At 44.9% G+C, this 20415-nt stretch overlaps 1 protein-coding gene across 6 annotated transcripts in view; it reads right to left on the bottom strand.

The window, feature by feature from the left end:
* The window catches only part of ZNF592 (zinc finger protein 592), a 424279-nt gene that overhangs the window by 11662 nt on the left and 392202 nt on the right, over nucleotides 1-20415 (bottom strand). For 5 of the 6 annotated variants that reach the window (XM_078684936.1, XM_078684940.1, XM_078684941.1 and 2 more), the window contains one exon: nucleotides 6216-6363. In XM_078684936.1, the coding sequence (XP_078541062.1) occupies nucleotides 6216-6363 (148 nt within the window). The remainder of the gene's footprint in view (nucleotides 1-6215; nucleotides 6364-20415) is intronic. The other variant, XM_078684942.1, reaches the window with a different exon arrangement.

Raw genomic sequence — 20415 nt, 5'->3', positions numbered from 1 at the left:
GACGGGTTTCCCTTTAGGAGTAACGACCCCAGACTTTGGGTCGGCGCCCTTCACCGACTTCGCGTCAACGGGCCCCTTGGTGTTCGGCGCGACAGATTGTCCCGATGTAGGCTCGATAGCCTTCTTGGACGTCGGCTTGGCTACCTTGGTCGACACCGGCTCGACGGACTTCTTCGAGCTTAGCTCCTTAACCACCTTCGGCACCGTTGCCTGGTCGCCAGCTTGCATCGGTTTGGAGGCCCCCGAAGACGACGGTACCGGAGCAGACGTCTTCGGTTTCGATGGCGTGTCGGCCATCTTTGCTTTTATCGATACCTAGGGTTTCAGTTTCGGTTTCGATTTCAGTAATGGCGGCTCCGCTGAGGTGTCCGTAGCCGGGCCGGAAGGCGGGGCCGTGGATCGAGGTGTAAGGTCTTGGGTAAGGCCGCGTGGCGATCCCGTGACCTGAGCCTTAGTAAGAGTACGAACGGGGCATAGCTCTTCCTCCGAGCTATCTTCCATGGCCCCATATGCTTCGTCGTCGTCCCCTACCTTCTCGACGAGTTCCTCAACGTCTTGACTGTGGATGTCCGCTCCGTCGTCGGACTCTACCTCCACCGGCCTTCCCGAAGATCTTCGATCTAAATAGAGGTTTTCCTTAACGGATATGATACGCGGAGAAGTAGGATACGGGTTGGAAACAATACCAATGCGGGTATAGTGGATTGTGCACCAAGGGGAACCAGAAGAAACGGTTTTGTAGCAGAGCGCAGCACTAAACGACCGAACCAGATAGCAGAAAAAAACAATCTAACAATGGAGTCAATGCCCATGCGCACTATCACCGAAAGGAGGAGTTACCTTACCTCGTGGCTGGAAAGACGTCTTCGAAGTAAAACAACTTGCAAACATCCGGACCCAACACTAGATAGGAGTATGCAAAGCATGTGATCTACAGTTCATATGTCTAGAACATAGATCTTACCTGTGCACTGGCACTCAGGAAAAGAGGGGAGACAAAATAAGTTCATATGCAGCTGTCCTTTAAATAATGTAGCAGTCTAGCTTGATTTACATGAGATGCAAACAAGCATTAGCAAATGAGGGGTCTAATGCTGTAATAAAAATTGTTTTTGTGCAGACCAAAAGAAACTAGTTACTTACCTGTAACAATAGTTTTGCAGCTTGATTCCTAGTGGTTAGAGTCGGAAAGTGTGTTTTAACTTTTTTAATGGGTGTGATATACAGGTGACTCAAAGTGCAAACATTGCAAACAATAAATCAGTGTTCAGTCAAACACTTGCTTTTATAAGTAAATGTAGTATTTGATTTTGAACTACGCACATCCCTTTACAACGCATGGATACACAACGAAATTGCAAGTATAGATCAGGTAAGTGAAACTTCCATTTATGTATATTATACATATATATGTATATATTACGCTTCTTGTCTCCTTCGTCTTCAAAAAAGGACACAGCACTCACGGGGGAGAGTCTCAGATTTTATTAGGACTCTCAAACGCACCAGACGCGTTTCGGCATTCGCCTTCCTCAGTGGTACGAGTGCACCCCAGAAACGGCCATATTTAATTAACACCGTGACCACATTTCCTGTTTGTCGTGAACGTGAACATAAACAAAGGACAAATGTATGTTTATTAAGTGGGGAATTACTCAGGATTAAGAGAAACTGCACCACCGAAGAGGATTTCAATATTCACGCATGAGCGAGTATCACTAGATTCAAAACTAGAGGCCATGACAACAAATGTTTGAGTGATTCTCTTTGTAGGGTGCAAGAAAAACCCAGGGTAGAACTTCTTAAACAACAATCAGGTTCTGGTAAGGAAAATCCATTCAGAAGGATAACTACTTATTGCAGTGGAGCAGGGATGTTAAGAACTGTCCTTAGAAAAAACTGGAATTTATTACGGACGGAACCCATAATTGGGATGGATCTACCGACACGTCCTATGGTGACCTTTAGGCAAGCGAGAGCCCTAAGGGACACACTTACGAGTAGCCATTATGTACGATCGGTACCCAAACCGTTTGGTGAAGCACCCCATGGCTTTTGTCCATGTGGGAGGTGCAAAGCCTGCAAAAATAGTAATAAGATCTTGTCGTACAAAGTGGAAGAATCAACCAGATGGATTAGGAAGTTTCGGACCTGTAGCACCCCATATACTGTATACTGTTTAACCTGTCCCTGTGGACTAAGGCATATCGGTAGCACAATACATCAGACTAAAATCCGCATTTTAGAGCATCTACGTGCTATTAATAAATGTGATATAGCATACCCAGTGGCCAGGCACTTTGAGAAACATCATAGAAGTAAAAGTGACCTGGTAACCTTTTTTGCCATAGACCATATCCCAGGTAGTTTAGGAGGAGGGGATAGGATGATGACACTAAGAAGACTAGAGTCCCGGTACATAATTGATCTGTGTACTAAATCCCCCGGGGGACTGAATAGTAATGAGGAAATGGCAGTACATCTTGGATAAAGGGCTCTTTATTCTAATGGATGGTTATCTGTATAGCTGGGTTTGTAGCAACTGTGGATATGTGAATATGTATATACTGTATAGATGGTCAAGATAATGTTTTGGTTGTAATCGTAGTAAGTCCCAGATACGTGTAGGAAGACGTATGGCTATATGTCCGGCACATTGTAAATAAGAAGAGATCTGCACCTTACTCTTAAGATTCTGATGTATTATGTAAAGTATTGATTGTTGATAGTATATAGATGGCAGTAATTTATTTAAGTTTATTGAAGTTTACTTCACTTTAATTGTATTTATTTTGTTTGTTTGGGTTGGTACTTTGTGGAATTGTGGACGATATGTATGTATAATTTGCCCATTCAGGGCGTGATAATTCGGGGGAGCGCGTAATGAAAGTAATGTGCAGAAGCAAAATGCCCATACAGGGCGTGATGGTCGTTGGATATTGATACCAAGGATATTTTATATAGTATAATGAACTATGGATTTATTGACAGTATATTAGACTATCGAGGCATTGTGTATATATGTCATTTTATGTATATACTTCTGTTATGCACTAATGTTCCAAGATGGCGCCCCACTTAACAAACATACATTTGTCCTTTGTTTATGTTCACGATCAACAGGAAATGTGGTCATGGTGTTAAATAAATATGGCCGTTTCTGGCGTGCCCTCGTACCACCGGGGAAGGCGAATGCCGAAACGAGTCTGGTGCATTTGAGAGTCCTAATAAAATCTGAGACTCTCCCCAGTGAGTGCTGTGTCCTTTTTTGAAGACGAAGGAGACGAGAAGCGTAATATTGGCGGGAGCACCCCCCGCAAGACAGCACCCGTGTGAGAGTGCCTGAGTAGATGCAGGAGGAGCGACGATATATGTATATATACACATACATATACATATATATTAGGAATTAAGGTAAGGGTGTTTTAAAGATTTAGGGGTGGGTAAGGGTAATTGCTGGTAAAGGTGATTTTTAAGGTTCAGTGGTGGGTAGGGGTATTGGATGGTAAGTGAGTTTTTACTAACCTTCTTAAGAACTTGGGGAAAGACCTGTATAGGTGGAAAGGCATACAGGAGTCCAGAGTTCCATTCTAAAAGGAATGCGTCTCAGAGAGAGAGCCACTTTGAAAACTCCAAACCTCAGAAGTGCTGACATTGCGGGTTCTCGGATGTGGCAAACAGATCAAGCCAAGGTTCTCCCTATTCCTGGAAGAGATCTCACGCCAACTCCAGATGATTTTGTCATTGAGGCTCTGCAAGGTCTGAATGGCCCCAAGGCTCAGTTGGTCCGCCCTGGCATTTAAGTAACCGATCAGGTGCTTTACCACTAGGAAAATGTCCTGGCGCTACAGCCAAGTCCAGAAATGAAGAGCCTCCTGCCACAGGTTCCATGATCACATCTCGCCCTGTTTGTTGCAATACCACAACAGTGCTGTTTGTGTACATCTGAACCAGCCTCCTTCGACAGATGGAAGGAAGGCTTTGAATGCCAAGTGGATCGCTCTCAGCTCCAGCAGATTGATATGAAGCTGAGATTCTGCAGGAGACCAGAGTCCTCTGATCCCCACCTCTCCCATATGGCCAACCTCAACCCAGAAGTTATGCATAAGCCACCACTGTCAGCTCTGGGCTAGGAAGAGAGAGGGGACTCCCACTGAACCAATCAAGGGTTGTCAACCGCCACTGTAGGTCTTTTACAGTCTCCTTCAAAATCTGGATCAAGTCGGAGAGGTTTCCTTGGCCCTGCACCCACAGGGATTTTAGATCCCACTGCAGACCCTGTATGTGACATCAGGCGTGCTATACCAGCAGGATGCCTTCAGACCCAGCAGCCTCAAAGTCAATCTCACAAAAATCAAGGATTGAGGTGGACACATCAGGATCATAACACGAATATCCTGGCCTCTCCGCTCACGAGGTTAAGAGCGGAACTGCTCTGTATCTAGAATGGATCTAATAAAAGGGAGCATCAGGAAAGGAGTCAGATGTGACTTTAGCATGCGGACAGTGAACCCCAGCGAGTGCAAAAGGTTCACTGAAGTCTGGAGGTGGGTGACAACTGCCTGGGGCGAGTCAGCTGTTGAGGTAATGGCAGACTGGAACCCCTCCAACGTCTGAAAATGAACTGCCATCACTTTTGTAAACACCCAAGGAGCGCTGGTAATGCCAAAGGAAATTGCAGCAAACTGAAAATTATCTAGGCCAACTGTGAACCACAGGTAATACCTTTGGGCACGCAAGAAAGAGATGTGAAAATAAGCGTTCTGCAAATCCAACGCCATTATACAGCCTCCAGGGCAGACAGGAGCTGAACCAAGGTGAGCATTTTGAATTTCTCTTTCTGCAGAAAGGTGTTGAGAGATCACAGATCTAGGATAGGACGTAGTCCTCCATCCTTTTTTTGGTTCCAGTAAGTAGAGTGAATAATAACTAAAGCCTACTTCTGGTGTAGGCACCCTCTTAATGGCTCCTTTGGCCAAAACAGCCTGCACTTTCTGATGGAACAAGGGGAGAGGGTGTTCCATTGGCTGTTCTTGGATTGGGAGCAAAGGCGGACAGGTTTCCACCAAAGGTAGAGTTGTACACCTTCTGCACAATCTGAAGCACACACTAGTCTGGCAATTATGTGGTGCACATGAGCCACTGTGCAAGGTTTAGCCCAGGCTCCCAGGAGAATGACCATGAGGGCCTCACTGAAGTGAAGTAAGGGCTCAGCTGAACCCGCTCCTAGGTGAAGCATCTCAGTCTAGACGATGGTCTTGATCTCGACTGCCAACAGTTGTAGGTCAAGGAACTCCGCTGCCTTGCGCATCACAAAAGCAACGGATACGCCTCCCTTCGAAACAAGGCCCAGAAGGGAAAGCACGCAAAAGTCTGGGTAAGTGCCCAACCCGCTAGTGCCACCCAATTCCTCGTATCATTTTTCAAAAGATCAGGTTCCTCTCCTCCATGGGACCAAACCCTTCCTCCTCATCTCCCCTTTAAGGAGAAATGACTATCTAGTGGTAGGGCCTGGACGTCACTGGCAACGTCGGCTTGGAGTTGGGTATGATGATGGGCTAGTCATCGACTGGCACAAGGAACAGGAGGGGAAGGAGCCGTCGAGGAAAGCACATGTGACAGAGTCTGTATGCGGTTCCAGAGGGTCCAGCTGGCGTCGGGGCGCTAGCTTAGCGACGTGACTGGAGTTCTAGAGCACCCTCCTACACCTCTGAAAAACCTATCGAGAATATTGCTGACTGACTAGTGAAAATGGTGATAGTATGCAGCATAATCATAAAATAATACTATGTTCTGCAGGCACATATTTTTATATCTTCAGGAAGCACATTAATGCTTACTTAATGAAACCCTGTAGAAGAATGATGAGTGGAAAATTCCAAACTATTTAGGGCTCAATTCTCAAAGCTATTTCCTGCTAGCGTCTTACTCATAAAAAAAAAAAAATCAGGAATAGGGCAATCAGACATCAGGGTTAAAGCTACAACCTCCCAAATAAAAAGCTTTGTGAATCAAGACATCCAGCGTTCAATGCCACTCCTCACATGTGTCTGTGTTCTCCCACTTTAAAATGGAATAACATAAAAACAGGAGGCAGGAGTACGCCCCCCATTACCAGATTAATAAAAATAAGAAATATGTATGAGATCACTCTAAGTTAATGCAAAATCAATATTTGGGTACACAAGAACAGATATTATTAATTAAATTGTTACTTCAACTGGCTTTTTTTCTGAAGTCTTCTTTCCAGGCTCTAGGTTTGACATGTCTGTGACATCTGGATTTTTGATACCATGCATTAGACTGATATGATTCTCAAGCATGAAGGGCTTAGCAAAGGTTTGCTTTTCTTCTGTGCAGTAACTGTAAAAAAGAAGTAAAATATGAAATTAAACCAGATGCAAGGTGCAACCAGGCACAGGTACACTGACTTTTATTTTGTCACTTACCATACAATACTTCAAATTCGGGCTCAAGTCACAGACCTATGCATTTCACACAGCAAATTTTGGAGCGGGACTACCTCAAAGCGCTAATCAAATGATAAAACATATACTGTACTGATTATATTTCAAATGCAGAGTAATCTCAAACTTCAGGTTAAGAATCTTGTTACCACATCACTTGTCTTGGGAAGTGGCCTCTGTCATGTTTTAATGTAAGGTGGTGATGCTATCTGTCATTGTATTGTTCCTGGTTTGCTGGATGCTTCCACTTCCAGAATCTAGCTTGGAGATTCTGGAAGCTGTGGAGTAGGCAGTTGACTGGGAATCAGGGGCTGACCAGGGGCCAATCCTGTTATCTCAATTAAGAAGTTATCTATACATTTCTGGGGTGTCTACTTCCAACATTGGCGACGAGGATGGTATGCCAGAGGAAAAGTCACAAGTGAGGCTGTGATGGCTTGGAGAGGACCTCGGATAGTTTTTAGTCATTCCGCACTACTGTTTGATAACTTGCAGAGGAAACCAGCTGACGTGGAAACCATCAACGAGAAGAGCCGGTGCAGGCAAGTTTCTCCATGTTTGAAATTTAGAAGGCGCTACGTCCCGTTAGTCACCCGGTGTATGGATTTGAAAGTAGGAGTTTCAGCATGTGAGGAAGGTGATTGCGTGAAACAATGGAAATTGTCTGGAGTGCTTTACCCCGAACTGTTATCATGCCCACCATCACCTCAACAACATCCTGTCTCATCATCACTAAACCTTGCGGGGACCTTGTGAAGAAGACACCTTCGCGGTCCAAGAGTGATCGGGACACGGTGAGAGGGTGGGACGCTGTGTCATTCCGACCTGGAGATTCCCTGCGACGGCTCGACAGAGTGACGTTGCAAGCTGTGTCTCAGCAACCGTGAACTGAGTGCCATCTTGGAGTGCAACCAGGTAGTTGAGTTGCAGCCGGCACTGGTGCGGAGAGGGCATTATCCAGCGAAGTGCTGAATCAGAAGTCTTTGGAAGTGCGATGACTGGCACGTCTGCTGGTCAAGTGTGTGTGTACTTCCGTGACAGGAACACCTGGCGAGAAATAAAGTATTTTGCGTACTTAGTCACGGGTGAGAGTTTGGAGATTTGCCTATCAGCAAGAATATTCAGCGATAGGCACCCCTATTTATGGGACCAAGAGGGCATTTTGGGGAAACACCACACCCTATGTTGTGCTGCATTGAGACAGACCGGAATATTAGCTGATGAGAAAGATGTGGTTGTGGTACTCAGCTTGTCATTCCCGATGACAGGCAAACCATTGTCATGCACCAGTTAATTTATTAGTAAGATTGGTTTGTCTGAACAAAACCACAGCATAAAATGTATTGGTATAATATATATGCACCTCGGCATTTATGGAGATCCCAGGTCACCCTTGCATGGGATGAGAATGGAAATAGGCATTTATTACATATTTGGAAGCTACTGGTGGGGATGATAATGTGGCGAAGAGAAAGTTAGTGATTTTAAACAACTTGGAGGTGGAAGGTAGGAAAGTGTTGAAGACATTGCCAGTTGAGGGTAGAAATATGAATGAGGAGTCTGATAATGAAGAAGACGTGTATGATAATGCGCTGAAAGGTTTAGAGAAGAAATACGGAGAAAGGGTAAGCATTGTAGTGAAATGACACCATTCTTTTTCCTGTGTTCAAGGGCATGGTGAAATAATCGATCTATATGTGGCTGCTCTGAGGAGACTTGCTATCACTGGCAAATTTAAAGATATCAGAAATGAGATCATACGGGATCAAATAATTAATAGAACAAATAATTCTAGAATCCAAGAGAAGTTGTAGGTTTCAGGGATCCCACCGTGGAGTAAATGCTAGCGATAGCCAAACGTATTAAAAACACATCATTGTATGCAAAGGAATTGGGTGGGAACGTTGGAGGTTATATTGGTGCAGAAAAAGTATGCGAGGTGTGTGCCATTAAGAAAGCTTTAGAAAGACCCACAGTAGAGAATTATTTCTAACCTCAAGTAAGCATCAAGGTTAAGTCAGGATTCAGGTGTGGGAGTTGTAGGTACACAGCACAATTTAGTAATTGTCCTGCTGTATATATGTTTCAAAAGCAAGAGAGTGGGACATTTTTCAAGAGTGTGTAGACAGTCAAACATCGAAATTCAAGAAGAGTGAACCTGGTAAATAGATTTGCTGAAAGGCATATATCAGAAGACTCTGAGGAGTTTGATGATGACGGTGTTAAAAGTTCTTGTTGTAGATGCAGTGGAGCATGAAGGGAACATGTGTGTTTATCGTACTCCTAAATGCATTGTTAATATGAATGGGAGAGAAGTGCAGATGTGGGCTGACACATATTTTCCATTCACGTTGATTGACAAAAATACTTTGAAGTACGGGGAAGCAAAGAAGTTAAATCCTGCTGATGTCAACCCAAAGGGTACTGTGGAGAGAACATTCCTGTTTTAGGATATTTTGAAGCTGAATTATAATTTATCAACAGGAAAGCAAAGGGGAAGGTATATGTAGTAGAGAAGGGGAGGTGTTTGCTGGGATGGAGGGAGAAAAGAGTGTTAGGAACGATAATTGATCCCAATCATCCCAAATATGTTTTGCTAACAATGCAAACATCTAATGATTGAGTCAACATGTTTCCTAACTTGCTTGAACAAGGGTTAGGAATGTGTAGCTGCGTTTGAGCACCGCACAGTGTTGAAAGAGGGGGTAGTGCCCAAAGTGCATAAAGTAAGAAGTATTCCTCTGGATTTAAGAGGTCTACTGCAATATGAGTAACAAAGACTATGCAAGGAAAAGGTAATTGAAACCATTGAGTCTTCATAATGGTTAAGTCCAATTGTAATTACGAGGCAGCCTAAAGGAAAAAATTGGAATGTGTGTTGATCTTGGAGATCTAAATTGTTGCAATTGGATTGATCGACATACACTACGTAAAATAAATGAGATGTTAGCCAGTGTAAAGGGGGAAAGATATTTCATTACTTAGGACCAATCCAATGCATATCACCAATTGCGGTTGGAGAAAGGTTCAAGGCATTTGATATCGTTTATAACACCGGAGGGGGCGTTTCAGTTCATCCATACACCCTTTGGACTGGACTCTGCTTCCGCTGTCTTTCAAAGGGTCATGCAAGGAATACTGAAGGACATGTTGAATGTATTGGTGCTCCAGGACGACGTGTTGGTTTGGGGTGATAAGGTGAGCCAGCATGATGACATTTTGAAAGAAGTTTTTTCAAAGATTGGAGAAGGCTGGACCTACCATAGGTCTAAACAGGTGCAACTTTTGCACAGAGGAGGACTTACGTACAAAGGAGTAAAACACAAACTAAAATTAGTTGAAGCTATTGAAAAAGCTGCTGTGCCCCAAGACAAGGGCAAGTTAAGATCCTTGCTGGGAATGGCGGAATATTATGCCAAATTTGTACACCATTTCACAGACAAGGTAAACTTTGAGGTAGGTCATAAAGAAGGGAGTTAAATTCTGCTGGACTGAAGATTGACAAGGTGCGTTAGAAATAGTGAAGGAGTCTTTAGAAAATGCAGTTACCCTCAAGCCATTCGCCCCAAAGCACAGAACTATTATTATAAAAGATGTCAGCAACTGTGGTCTTGGGGCTGTACTTATGCAGGTACATAACGGGAAAGAAAGAGCAGTTGCTTTTGCATAATGCCCTTTGAAAGGAACAGAGAGCACATACTCAACAATCGAGAGGAAAACCCTTGCCTGTTTTTTGGGGGTACAACATTTTCATATTTTTGTTTGGGGATTAGAATCAAAGTTGCGAACAGACCACAAACCATTAGTGTATTTTGTTCACCATATCTGGTGCAGGAAAAGCCATGCTCAATATTGCGAAATGGTTATACCAACTTCAGGAATATGTGTTTTTGTTAAAACATGTACTGTGGTGAAGAATATAAATGTGGATTGTTTATCAAGCTTGTCGTTGAACGTTAATGAGAAAGAGGATGATGAGGAATCGATGGTGGCAGAAATTTTAGAATTTGGGGAAGCCATAACGGAAGAGGATTGGAAAGTACTAGGGGATCCAGCATTGGTAAAACTCATGAAAGGTCTGCCCAATGTGACAAGATAAAAAGGTGATGAGGAATTGTTGCTGTTCAAAAATGTGCGGGAAGAGTTATCCGTAGTAAATGGCATTGTGAAAAGAAATGAGACTGGTGGGTTTGAGAGAGGGAGTTTAAAATCTACTCCATGAAGGTCATTGGGGCATGACAGCATTGAGGAGAAGAGCACATGTTGATATCTGGGAGTCAGGGATGGATATGCAAGTGGAGAGAGGATTACATGATTGCATTCCCTGTGCTTGCAGCGATTAGTCACACATGGTCCAGGAAACATCAGTAAGTCCAGTAACCATACCCAGATGTCCATGGGAAAGGTTGGCTATGGACATCTGTGTGCCTTTTGAAGGTTTGGGAATAAGTGAGAAATATGCCATAGTAAAAATCAATAAGGACTATTTCTGAAAGTGGGCTGAAGTGGTGTTTGGAAGGGAGGTAAAGAAAAAGAATGTGATAGCGGTTTGTGAGTACATTTTCCAGCAGGAGGGTTTTCCTGCTGAGTTGTTGACGGACAATGGACCGCAGTTTGTATCGGAGGAATTCAGCATTTTTCTGGTGAAATGGGGAATCAAGCATTGCAAGACTCATGTATACCATCCCAGAGGGTTGGTATAATTGAGCGCTTCAAATGAGTGTTGGAGGAAAGTGTTCAGTTAGCCATAGCCAGCAACCTTAGTTGGAAGAATCCGGTGTACGAAATGATGTGGAATTACCGGGTCACGCCACATAAAGCAACGGGGTGACATCGTTTTGTCTCCTAAAGGGAAGAGTGCTGCATATAGTGGCAGTTCCAGCCTGGATGGCCAGATCCGGTCCATATCTGGTTGATTATGAGGAACTGAGAGAGAGGGTGGATGGTTATCAAACCAGGGACAGACAAAGACTCAATGAAAGGATAAGGAAAGAAAGAGGGAATTTACCAAGGGGATGTTGGTCAGAGTGAGTGTAGACCATCCTACAAGAAAGGGGAGTTCAAAGTTATCTTCACCGAAAGAGGTAGTTGAGGTGAGGGGGAATACTGTCAGACTGTCCGATGGTAAATGGTGGAATACCAGGAAAGTTGCAATGTACAGTGAGGTGGAAGGAAGGAAGGAACGATGATGATTTTGAACAGACGAAGTTGGAAAAAAGGGAACCTAGTGCCCTACAGAACCAGGCCCTAAAATCTTGAAGCTTATGTCTTTAATTAATTTGAGTTGGTTAGTTGGTGCATTTATTTTATTTATACTGTAGAGTTATTAAATGTAATAGGTTGTATCTTTTCTATTAAGGAAGAGAGATGTGTTATGTATTTTTATGTAGGGTGAAGATGCTATCCGTCATTGTATTGCTCCTGGCCGGCTTGGAGCTTCCACTTCCAGAATCTAGCTTGGCGATTTTCTACTACTTCCAAATGCCTCATTAAAGGTAAACTTGTGATTATATATGAATCGAAGCTTTAAATGCACTAATAGCATATGGTGTTCATGACAATGTGGAAAAAAGCCTCAAGAGGATGGGTGGGTATGCAATCATTGAACAGTCCCAACTACAGAATGGTTTGCAGAAAAGGAAAGTGACAGTATAGTAAAAGGCTTAGCAACAATCAAGAGACAAACTGTATTACCTTCGACAGAACTGTAGCTAGAGAAGGATCTAGCTGAAATATTGCTTTAATCAGCAATCAGTCTGTAGTAGCTGATATTCTCCCAGTCACGCAAGGATGTAGAAAGCTTTTTCTTACATTCTCATAAATTTAATTTTAAACAGCCACTAGCAGGATAGGCGGCTGATATTATCTGGTTACCATGTACAAGGCTCTGCTGCCCTGCGGGCCACAATTTGCATTACATAAACACCCACAATAAAATAATTCAAATTATCCTCAAGTAATTATTTGTAATATATGCACGACCTATATTTGTGACAACTTTTCAATGCTTTCAGCAACTATCGAGTCATGCAACTGAGATCTAAAGATGACAGCAATCATTAGTGAGGAGGATTTAGAATTGACTTTGACCATTTTTAATGCTGCCAATGAACAAGTTACTTACCTTCGGTAACAATGTATCTGTATGAGACATACATTAGTTATAGATTCCTTGAATTAGAATTACCCACATGCGTCAGGAGAATTTCTCTTCAGTAGCAGTACCCCTACACGTCAGTAGGTGGCGTCAAACTTCATATCTGTCTTCGTGGTCGCCGAGACGACGTGGTGTCTACTTAGACGGCTCCCTGCACACCGACGTCAGTTCTGACACGACTTTCCACGCCAGAAGCGCAGATCCATGCAAGACACTGACCACTGTGGCACAAAACTAGGGCATTGAAAGGGAGTCCCTATTCCTGGAAGTCAGCTCACAGAACGGAGAGGATTGGGTGGGGCGGTAAGGAATCTATAACTAATGTATGTCCCTTACAAAAACATCGTTAACGAAGGTACGTAACTTGTTCATCTGACAGAGACCATTAGTTATAGATTCCTTACCTTAGAATAAATACCCCAGCAATGCCAACCCCGGAGGTGGGTCTGCGAACTAAGTTCACACCAGAAAGTCCTGGAGAACAGAACGTCCAAAAAGCTGTCTCTTCGAACTTGCCTATCCAGGCAATATTGTTTGGTGAATGTATGTACGGATGCCCACGTAGCTGCCTGGCAGATGGCAATCAATGGAATTCCACGTCCCAAAGCAGCGGCTGCTCTCGCCCTGGTAGAGTCGGCGCGCAGTCCTATGGGAAGTTCCTTTTTCGCCAAAGAACAGCAGATTTTGATGCATAGATCAACCCATCGAGAGATGGTACGTTTGTGCACGGCCCGACCTTTCTGGTCACCCACATAACCCACGAAGAGTTGATCGTTCACCCGGAAATCCATAGTGCAGTCAAGACAGGACAGCGAGTCCCTCCTCCTCTTTGGAATGGTGCGGAGGCGGGAAGAAGGTGGGCAATGTGATGGTCTGACTCATGTGGAAAGAGGTAACCACTTCTGGCAGAAAAGAGGGCCTAGACCAAAGGACCACTTTGTCAGGATGAACTGCAAGAAAATGAGGCTTGGAAGAAAGAGCCTGAAGCACACTCACCCTCGAGCAGATGTGATAGCAAGCAGGAAGACAGTCTTCAATGTAGGAAGACGAACAGGACAATTATGTAATGGCCCGAAGGGGGCACACAAGGAAAGTAAGAACAAGACTCAAGTCCCATTGGGGCATTACAAAAGGAGGAGGAGGAAAGAGGTGAGTAATGCCCTTAAGGAATCTATTTAAAAAGGGAGACTTGAAAAGAGAAGGCTGATCAGGAAAGCACAGAAAGGCAGAGATGGCTGAAAGGTAGCCTTTAAGAGTGCCCCGAGCAGAGCCCCGCTGTGCCAAAGATAGAATGAAGAGGAGAACCTCTGAAAGTGGGGCAGAAAGGGAATCCACAGACTTTGCTGTGAATCATGCCACAAAATTGTTCCACCTACAGGCATATACCATTTTAGTATAAGGACGCCTGGCTGCCTAGATGACATTACAGACTTCGGGCAGAAGGTCAAAAGCTGTGAACTGTCGCTGCTCAATCTCCACGCAAGGAGGTGGAGGCTGGACAGGTTCGGGTGGAGTACCATCCCCGGCTGCTGCGACAGAAGATCCTCCCGAAGAGGCAGTCTGATCGGAGGATCGATGGCCATGCTCAAGAGCTCGGGAAACCAGACTCTACGTACCCAGTCCGGAGCCACAAGAATAACTTGGGCCCGGTAGCGCTTGATCTTCTTCAGCATTCTGGGCAGAAGTGGTACATGTGGAAAGGCATACAGAAGGACACAATTCCACTCGACGAAAAGCGTCTCAGAGCGATTTCCGCCTTGGCAGGACTGCTGACATTGCACGTTCTCTTTGGTGGTGAACAGTTCTGACCAAGGCTCTCCCAACTGCCGAAAGAGACCTTGCACCGCCTCTGAGTGAAGACGTCATTCGTGATCCATCATGCACCGGTAGCTGAGTTAGTCTGCCATGGAGTTCAGGGAACCTGCCAGGTGTTGAACCACCAAGGATATGCTCTGATGTTCCAGCCATGTCCAAAGTCAAAGATCCTCTTGACGGGCGCCAAAGGCAAGCCCGTCTGCGTCCGTCTGCGCCCGTCCGCGCCTGGTCCGGGCCTAGGGCCATAACCCCTGCGCGATTTAAATATAGCACGACCAGGAAGGTTTACAACAGTTCACAACTGAAGGAACTACGGACTAAGCCAACCTGTGCATCCCTCTATCCTGGGGATGAAGTCAAACACTGTACTAGCTGTCCACTACAGTTCTGCTACACGCTTTGTAGTACAGCAGCTCATCACTGTCAGCAGCAGGGTCTCCCGGCAAGTAAACAGACAAAGGCAGCTCTTGTGAATGCTAGGTCCCTTGTGAAACATAACACGGAAGTAGCAACCATGATTGACACTTACGATCTAGATCTGCTATTTATAACAGAAACATGGGCAGATAGATCCTCGGATATTGACCTAGCGTTAGCAGTGCCGGCGGGCTATTCGCTCCTTCGCGCGGACAGAATTGGTAAGCGGGGAGGAGGGATAGCCATTATCAGTAAAGAGGCGGTGCAGGGCTTGGAGGGTTTGAACTCCTCTGAATGTGAAACCCTGCCTTTTAAAATCCGTATTACCAATAACTATACTTTCACTGGCCTTCTGCTGTACAGGCCTCCAAAGGCTAATACCCCTTTGTCACAACTGTTGAGCCCCGCTCTAGAGTCTACCTTACCCGGGGCTGACTTCACGATTCTGGGGGATTTCAATATCCACCTGGAAAAATAGCAACACGTCACCTTTCATAGAGACCATGACCAGCTGTGGTATGCCCCAACTAGTACAACAAGGTACCCATTCTGCTGGTCATACCCTGGACGGGTTTTTCACCTCGAATGCAAACATCAAAATCGGGGAAGTGATGCCGGTCCCTTGGTCCAATCACAAAATAGTGCACTTTTCCTTAACTGTGGACCACAAAAAAACGGTCAGGGCACCTCGGGGGGGGGGGGGGGGGGGGGTAAATTACCCATACCAGGACTGGGACAAGATTGATATTGCTGAACTACATGCACAGCTTGGCAGTACTATTTCAGGCTTAGATAAAGACTGACGTAGCCACACATCAAGTAGAGGACTGGATTAAGTCAGCAGTTCTCGCAGTTGCTCCTATTAAAATCAAAAAACATAAAAGGAGCAAACGCTCTGAGCCATGGTTCTCAGAGAAATTAAGACTGCAAAATCAGACTTGCAGGCGGGCGGAAAGGAGATGGAGGGCCAACTATGAGGCGAGGGAAAAAGAATACTATTGTAAAACTTTAGCCACTTATAAAAAATTGATAGTGGGAGAAAAATCTGCTTTTTTCGTAAAGAAATTGACGAGGCTAAAGATTCGAACAAAGAATTGTTCGCCACGGTAAAGAAACTCACAGAGCCCGCGGCCAAACGGGTTACAGGTAGCACAGATCTGTGTAATGAATTAGGACAGTTTTTCACTGATAAGGTGAGACTCATCTATGATTCCTTCTCTCCTCTGCACCCCGACCCACATGCAAGGGGAATCAGTCAACCTAGTCAAACTAGTCAGGCAAGCCCTTAGACTCTAGCCCCCCAAAATCTAAATTCAAGTTTTCAGTTCCTTCGGTTGAACAGATCATTGATTTGGTTATGTCAACTAAGTCGGGGGGCCCTATGGACCCTTGCCCCCCCAAAGTCTTACACTTGTTCCCAGAGCTGCTTAGCTCCCAACTCCAGCCGCTCCTCGCCAATATAATACAGTCCAGTTGTTTCCCTAAAGCCTGGAAGGCGGCCTCGGTTCTTCCTCTCCTTAAGAAGCCTAACCTTGACCCTTCCATACCAGCTAACTTTAGGCCAATTTCAAGAATCCCATTCCCTGATAAAATCCTTGAAAAACTGTTTAATTTACAACTTGCGGGGTTTGTCAGGGATACTCATGTCCTAGATGATTCCCAATATGGGTTCAGAGAGGAACATAGGACTGAAACTGCCTTGGTGATGGCAGCCGAGGAAATTAGGAGCATACTGGATGCAGGGGGGAAGGCCGCCCTCATTCTGTTAGATCTGTTGGCGGCCTTCGACACTGTTAATCACGATATTCTCCTAGCCCGGCTGAAAGACATAGGCCTACATACATCTGCAACTGCCTTGCTGGCCTCTTTCATGGAAGACAGATCCTTCTCGGTTCAGCTTGGGGAATTTGCATCTAGGTCCTTCAGTCTGCTGTGGGGGGTCCACAGGGATCTTCCCTGAGCCCCTCCCTATTTAATATATATGCTGCCCCTCTAGCTAATATCATCAGAAACTGTGGGTTCGTCCCTCTATACTACGCTGATGACACCCAAATAGTGGTAGCAATCTCCAACAACACTACTGAGACCGCGGATAGATTCAGACTCTGCATGGACCAGGTTAGTCACTGGATGCAGGCTAACTGCTTAAAACTTAATGGCGATAAATCAGAGGTTCTGCTACTGGCGGCCGAACCTAATATCTGGTCAAACTTATGGTGGCCGGACTGCCTCGGCAGATGCCCATTGCCGGTGGACAACTTAAGGAATCTGGGAGTTATATTCAACTGCAAACTTACTTTTAAGGCGCAAATAAACAATCTCTCCTCCTCTGTTTGGTACACATTAAAACTAATTAGGAAACTGCTGCCATACATTCCACCTGATACATCCAAAACCCTGGTTACCTTGTTGGTCCTTTCAAAATTAGATTATGGCAATGCATTATATGTAGGGCTGCAAAAACAGTTATTATTAAAATGAGAGGTCTCCACTGGCTCACTGTAGAAAAAAGAATTCAGTTTAAGTCAGCTTGTCTGGCTTACAAAACACTGCATGGATCAGGCTCTCTCTTCCTAAAAAGAAACTTACAACACTACGAACCTTCTAGGACTCTAAGATCCAGCAGCGCTAAGCTTCTCATAACTCCCAGATATAAACAACTAAGATGGGGGGGAGAAGTTTCATAGGGAACACAGCAAAAATATGGAACAAGTTATCCGTTGAACTAAAAAATAGCCCCTCATTGTGGTCTTTTTGAAAGAATCTGAAGACCTGGCTTTTTTCAGCTTAGTCAGGTATGGGTGCACACAGCTCTACCTTTTCGGCAGCACAATCTTTTAGCGAGAGGACGCCCTCGTGCATTCGCGCGCTCTATAAATCCTCCAATCAATCAATCAATCATAGGGTCCACGACCCCACCCCGCCCTGTTTGTTGCAGTACTACACGGCGGTGGTGGGGTCTGTGAACACTTGCACTACTCTTCCTTTGACAGAAGGAATGCCTTCAGTGCAAGACGGATCGCCCGAAACTCCAAAAGGTTGATGTGGAGACCGGACTCTGCCTAAAACCAGAGACCCCTGAAATCCGCCTCTCCCAGGTGGCCGCCCCATCCCAGGAGTGACGCAGCCATCACTACTGTAAACTCTGGTTGGGAAAGGAAGAGGGTTCTGCCGCTGACCTAATCTTGGTTCGAAAGCCACCACAACAATTGACGAATGCTGTGCCCACCGGAACTTCAGATCCCACTGCAGAGACCGCATATGCCGCCTGGCATGATCCACCAGCAGGATGCAGGAGGCCATGAGGCCCAACAGCCTCAGGGTCATTCTTACCAAAATCCGGGATAGAGTTTAAAACATTAGTATCATAGCCCGAATATCCCAGAATCGCTGCTCGGGAGGATAAACCTGAATCTGCGTTGTATCCAGTACTGCTCCGATAAGAAGAATCTTCTGAGAGGGAATCAGGTGTGACTTCGGCACGTTGATAGTAAACCCAAGCAAGTGCAGACGAACCGCCGTGGTCTGGAGGTGGGAGACGACAGCCTAGGGCGAGCTCGCATTCAACAGCCAGTCGTCGAGATAGTGGGAGACTGGAACCCCGGATCTGCGCAGATGAGCTGCAAACACCACCATCACTTTTGTGAACACCCGAAAAGAACTGGTAAGGCCAAAATGGAGCACGGTAAACTGAAAATGTCCGTGGCCTACAGTGAACCGTAGATAACGCCTGAGGGCTGGCAGGACGGGGATGTGGAAGAAACGCATTACTTACCTGTAACTGCAAGCCAAAGGCCTCACATTAGTAACATATCCAGGTCCTTCTGTAATAAGGACCAAACTCTACAGACCAACCAATCAGCTCCCACCACCCTCTGGAACCTTCCTGGAAGGAGCTCTAGTCCCTCAGATTTTCATAAGCACAGTGCTATATAGAGGAACAACTGAGAGTACTAGGTGAGCCATTCCAAGGGAGGCGGGTGGGTTGCATGTGAATCTATGAAAGAGACCAATACTGGATAACCGAACTTACAGGTAAGTAACGCATTTCATATCCAGTATTAGGGGTAACTTTCATAGATTCACTTGCCTGAATCAGAGTAGAAAGCAATGATAAGCACATTTCCTTTTGCATAAAGAACATTATGCATTAGTTAATATATCTATATATATATCTATATATATATATATATATATCTATATATATATATATATATATAGATATATATATATATATACATACACACACACATATATATACAACATTAAAATGCAAGCATCAATTTACAAGTCTGGCAAAAGGTATAATAACGACAGAGAAATGTGCGTGGAAAAATAAAAGAAAGGTTGGTGGGAAGGAAGGAAGGCTCACCTCTATCGAAATAGATGACGCAAATCCGCCTGTCCCACTGCAGCATCCTTTGTTAGTTCTGTAACTAAACAGTAATGTTTGGTAAATGTATGCTGCGTCTTCCATGTTGCCAGTCTACAAATATCTGTGATGGGCACACCTGCAAACAGTGCCATAGAACAGAAACTGCCCTAGTGGAACGGGCACAAATTCTTGATTGTAAAGGCTGACCAGACTGTTGGTGACAGAAGACAATAGCACCAGAGATCCATCTGGAAATACTTTGCTTTGTGAGAGGGAAACCCTTCCTGGGTAAAGTGTAAGCCACAAAAAGTTGGTTGGATTTGCGGAAAGATTTTGTTCTGTCAAGGTAGAATTTAAGGCAGCGTTTCAAATCCAGAGAATGTAGAGCTCTTTCAGTTGCTGTTTGGGGATTTGGAAAGAACGTTTTTAAGACAAGAGGCTCATTTAGGTGGAAGTCGATGGTACTTTTGGAATAAATTTTGGATTAGTCCGAAGAATTACCCTGTCATTCTTGAATTGAAGAAAGGGATCTTGTATCGTGAAAGCGTGTAGGTCGCTAACTCGTCTGTCGGATGCTAGGGCTAGAAGGAGCACAGTTTTCCAGGAGAGGAACTTGAGGTCAGCTCTGTGTATCGGCTCAAAAGGGTGCTTCAAAAGCTGAGCAAGTACTGTATTTGGTTGCCATGTTGGAGGTGGAGACTTTACAGGAGGGAAGTCCAAAACAGACCTTTGAGAAATTGTTTTATTAATCTGTTTAACCAAAGTGAAGGTCTTGTAGAAGATCTTCTGAAACGGGATATTACTGCCAGGTGAACTTTGATGGAAGCGCGGGAAAGGCCTGAAGTAGCTAAATGTAGGATGTATGGCAATATTTCTTCTGGAGAGGATGTGAAAGGATGCACCCTAGCTGACCTGTACCAGATACAGAATCTTTTCCATTCAAAGGAGTAAGTCCTGTTTGTACTATCTGCTCGGGCGCGAGGTCGGACAGCTCTGCATTCAGGATGAATGTTCAAATTCTGAAACTCGTGGAACTCAGGAGCCAGGCCGATAATTTGCAAGATGCTGGGTCCGGGTGCTGGACTTGTCCCTGGTTCATTGTGAGGAGGGATGGAAACAGTGGCAACAGAATTGGAGTTTGCAGGGAGAGGAGATGAAGTTCCATGAACCAATGTTGGCGAGGT

Source organism: Lissotriton helveticus, chromosome 3_2, assembly GCF_964261635.1.
Source record: "Lissotriton helveticus chromosome 3_2, aLisHel1.1, whole genome shotgun sequence".
Taxonomy (NCBI): Eukaryota; Metazoa; Chordata; class Amphibia; order Caudata; family Salamandridae; genus Lissotriton; species Lissotriton helveticus.
Note: the sequence above shows the minus strand (reverse complement) of the source record. Positions and strands in the feature narration are given on the sequence as shown.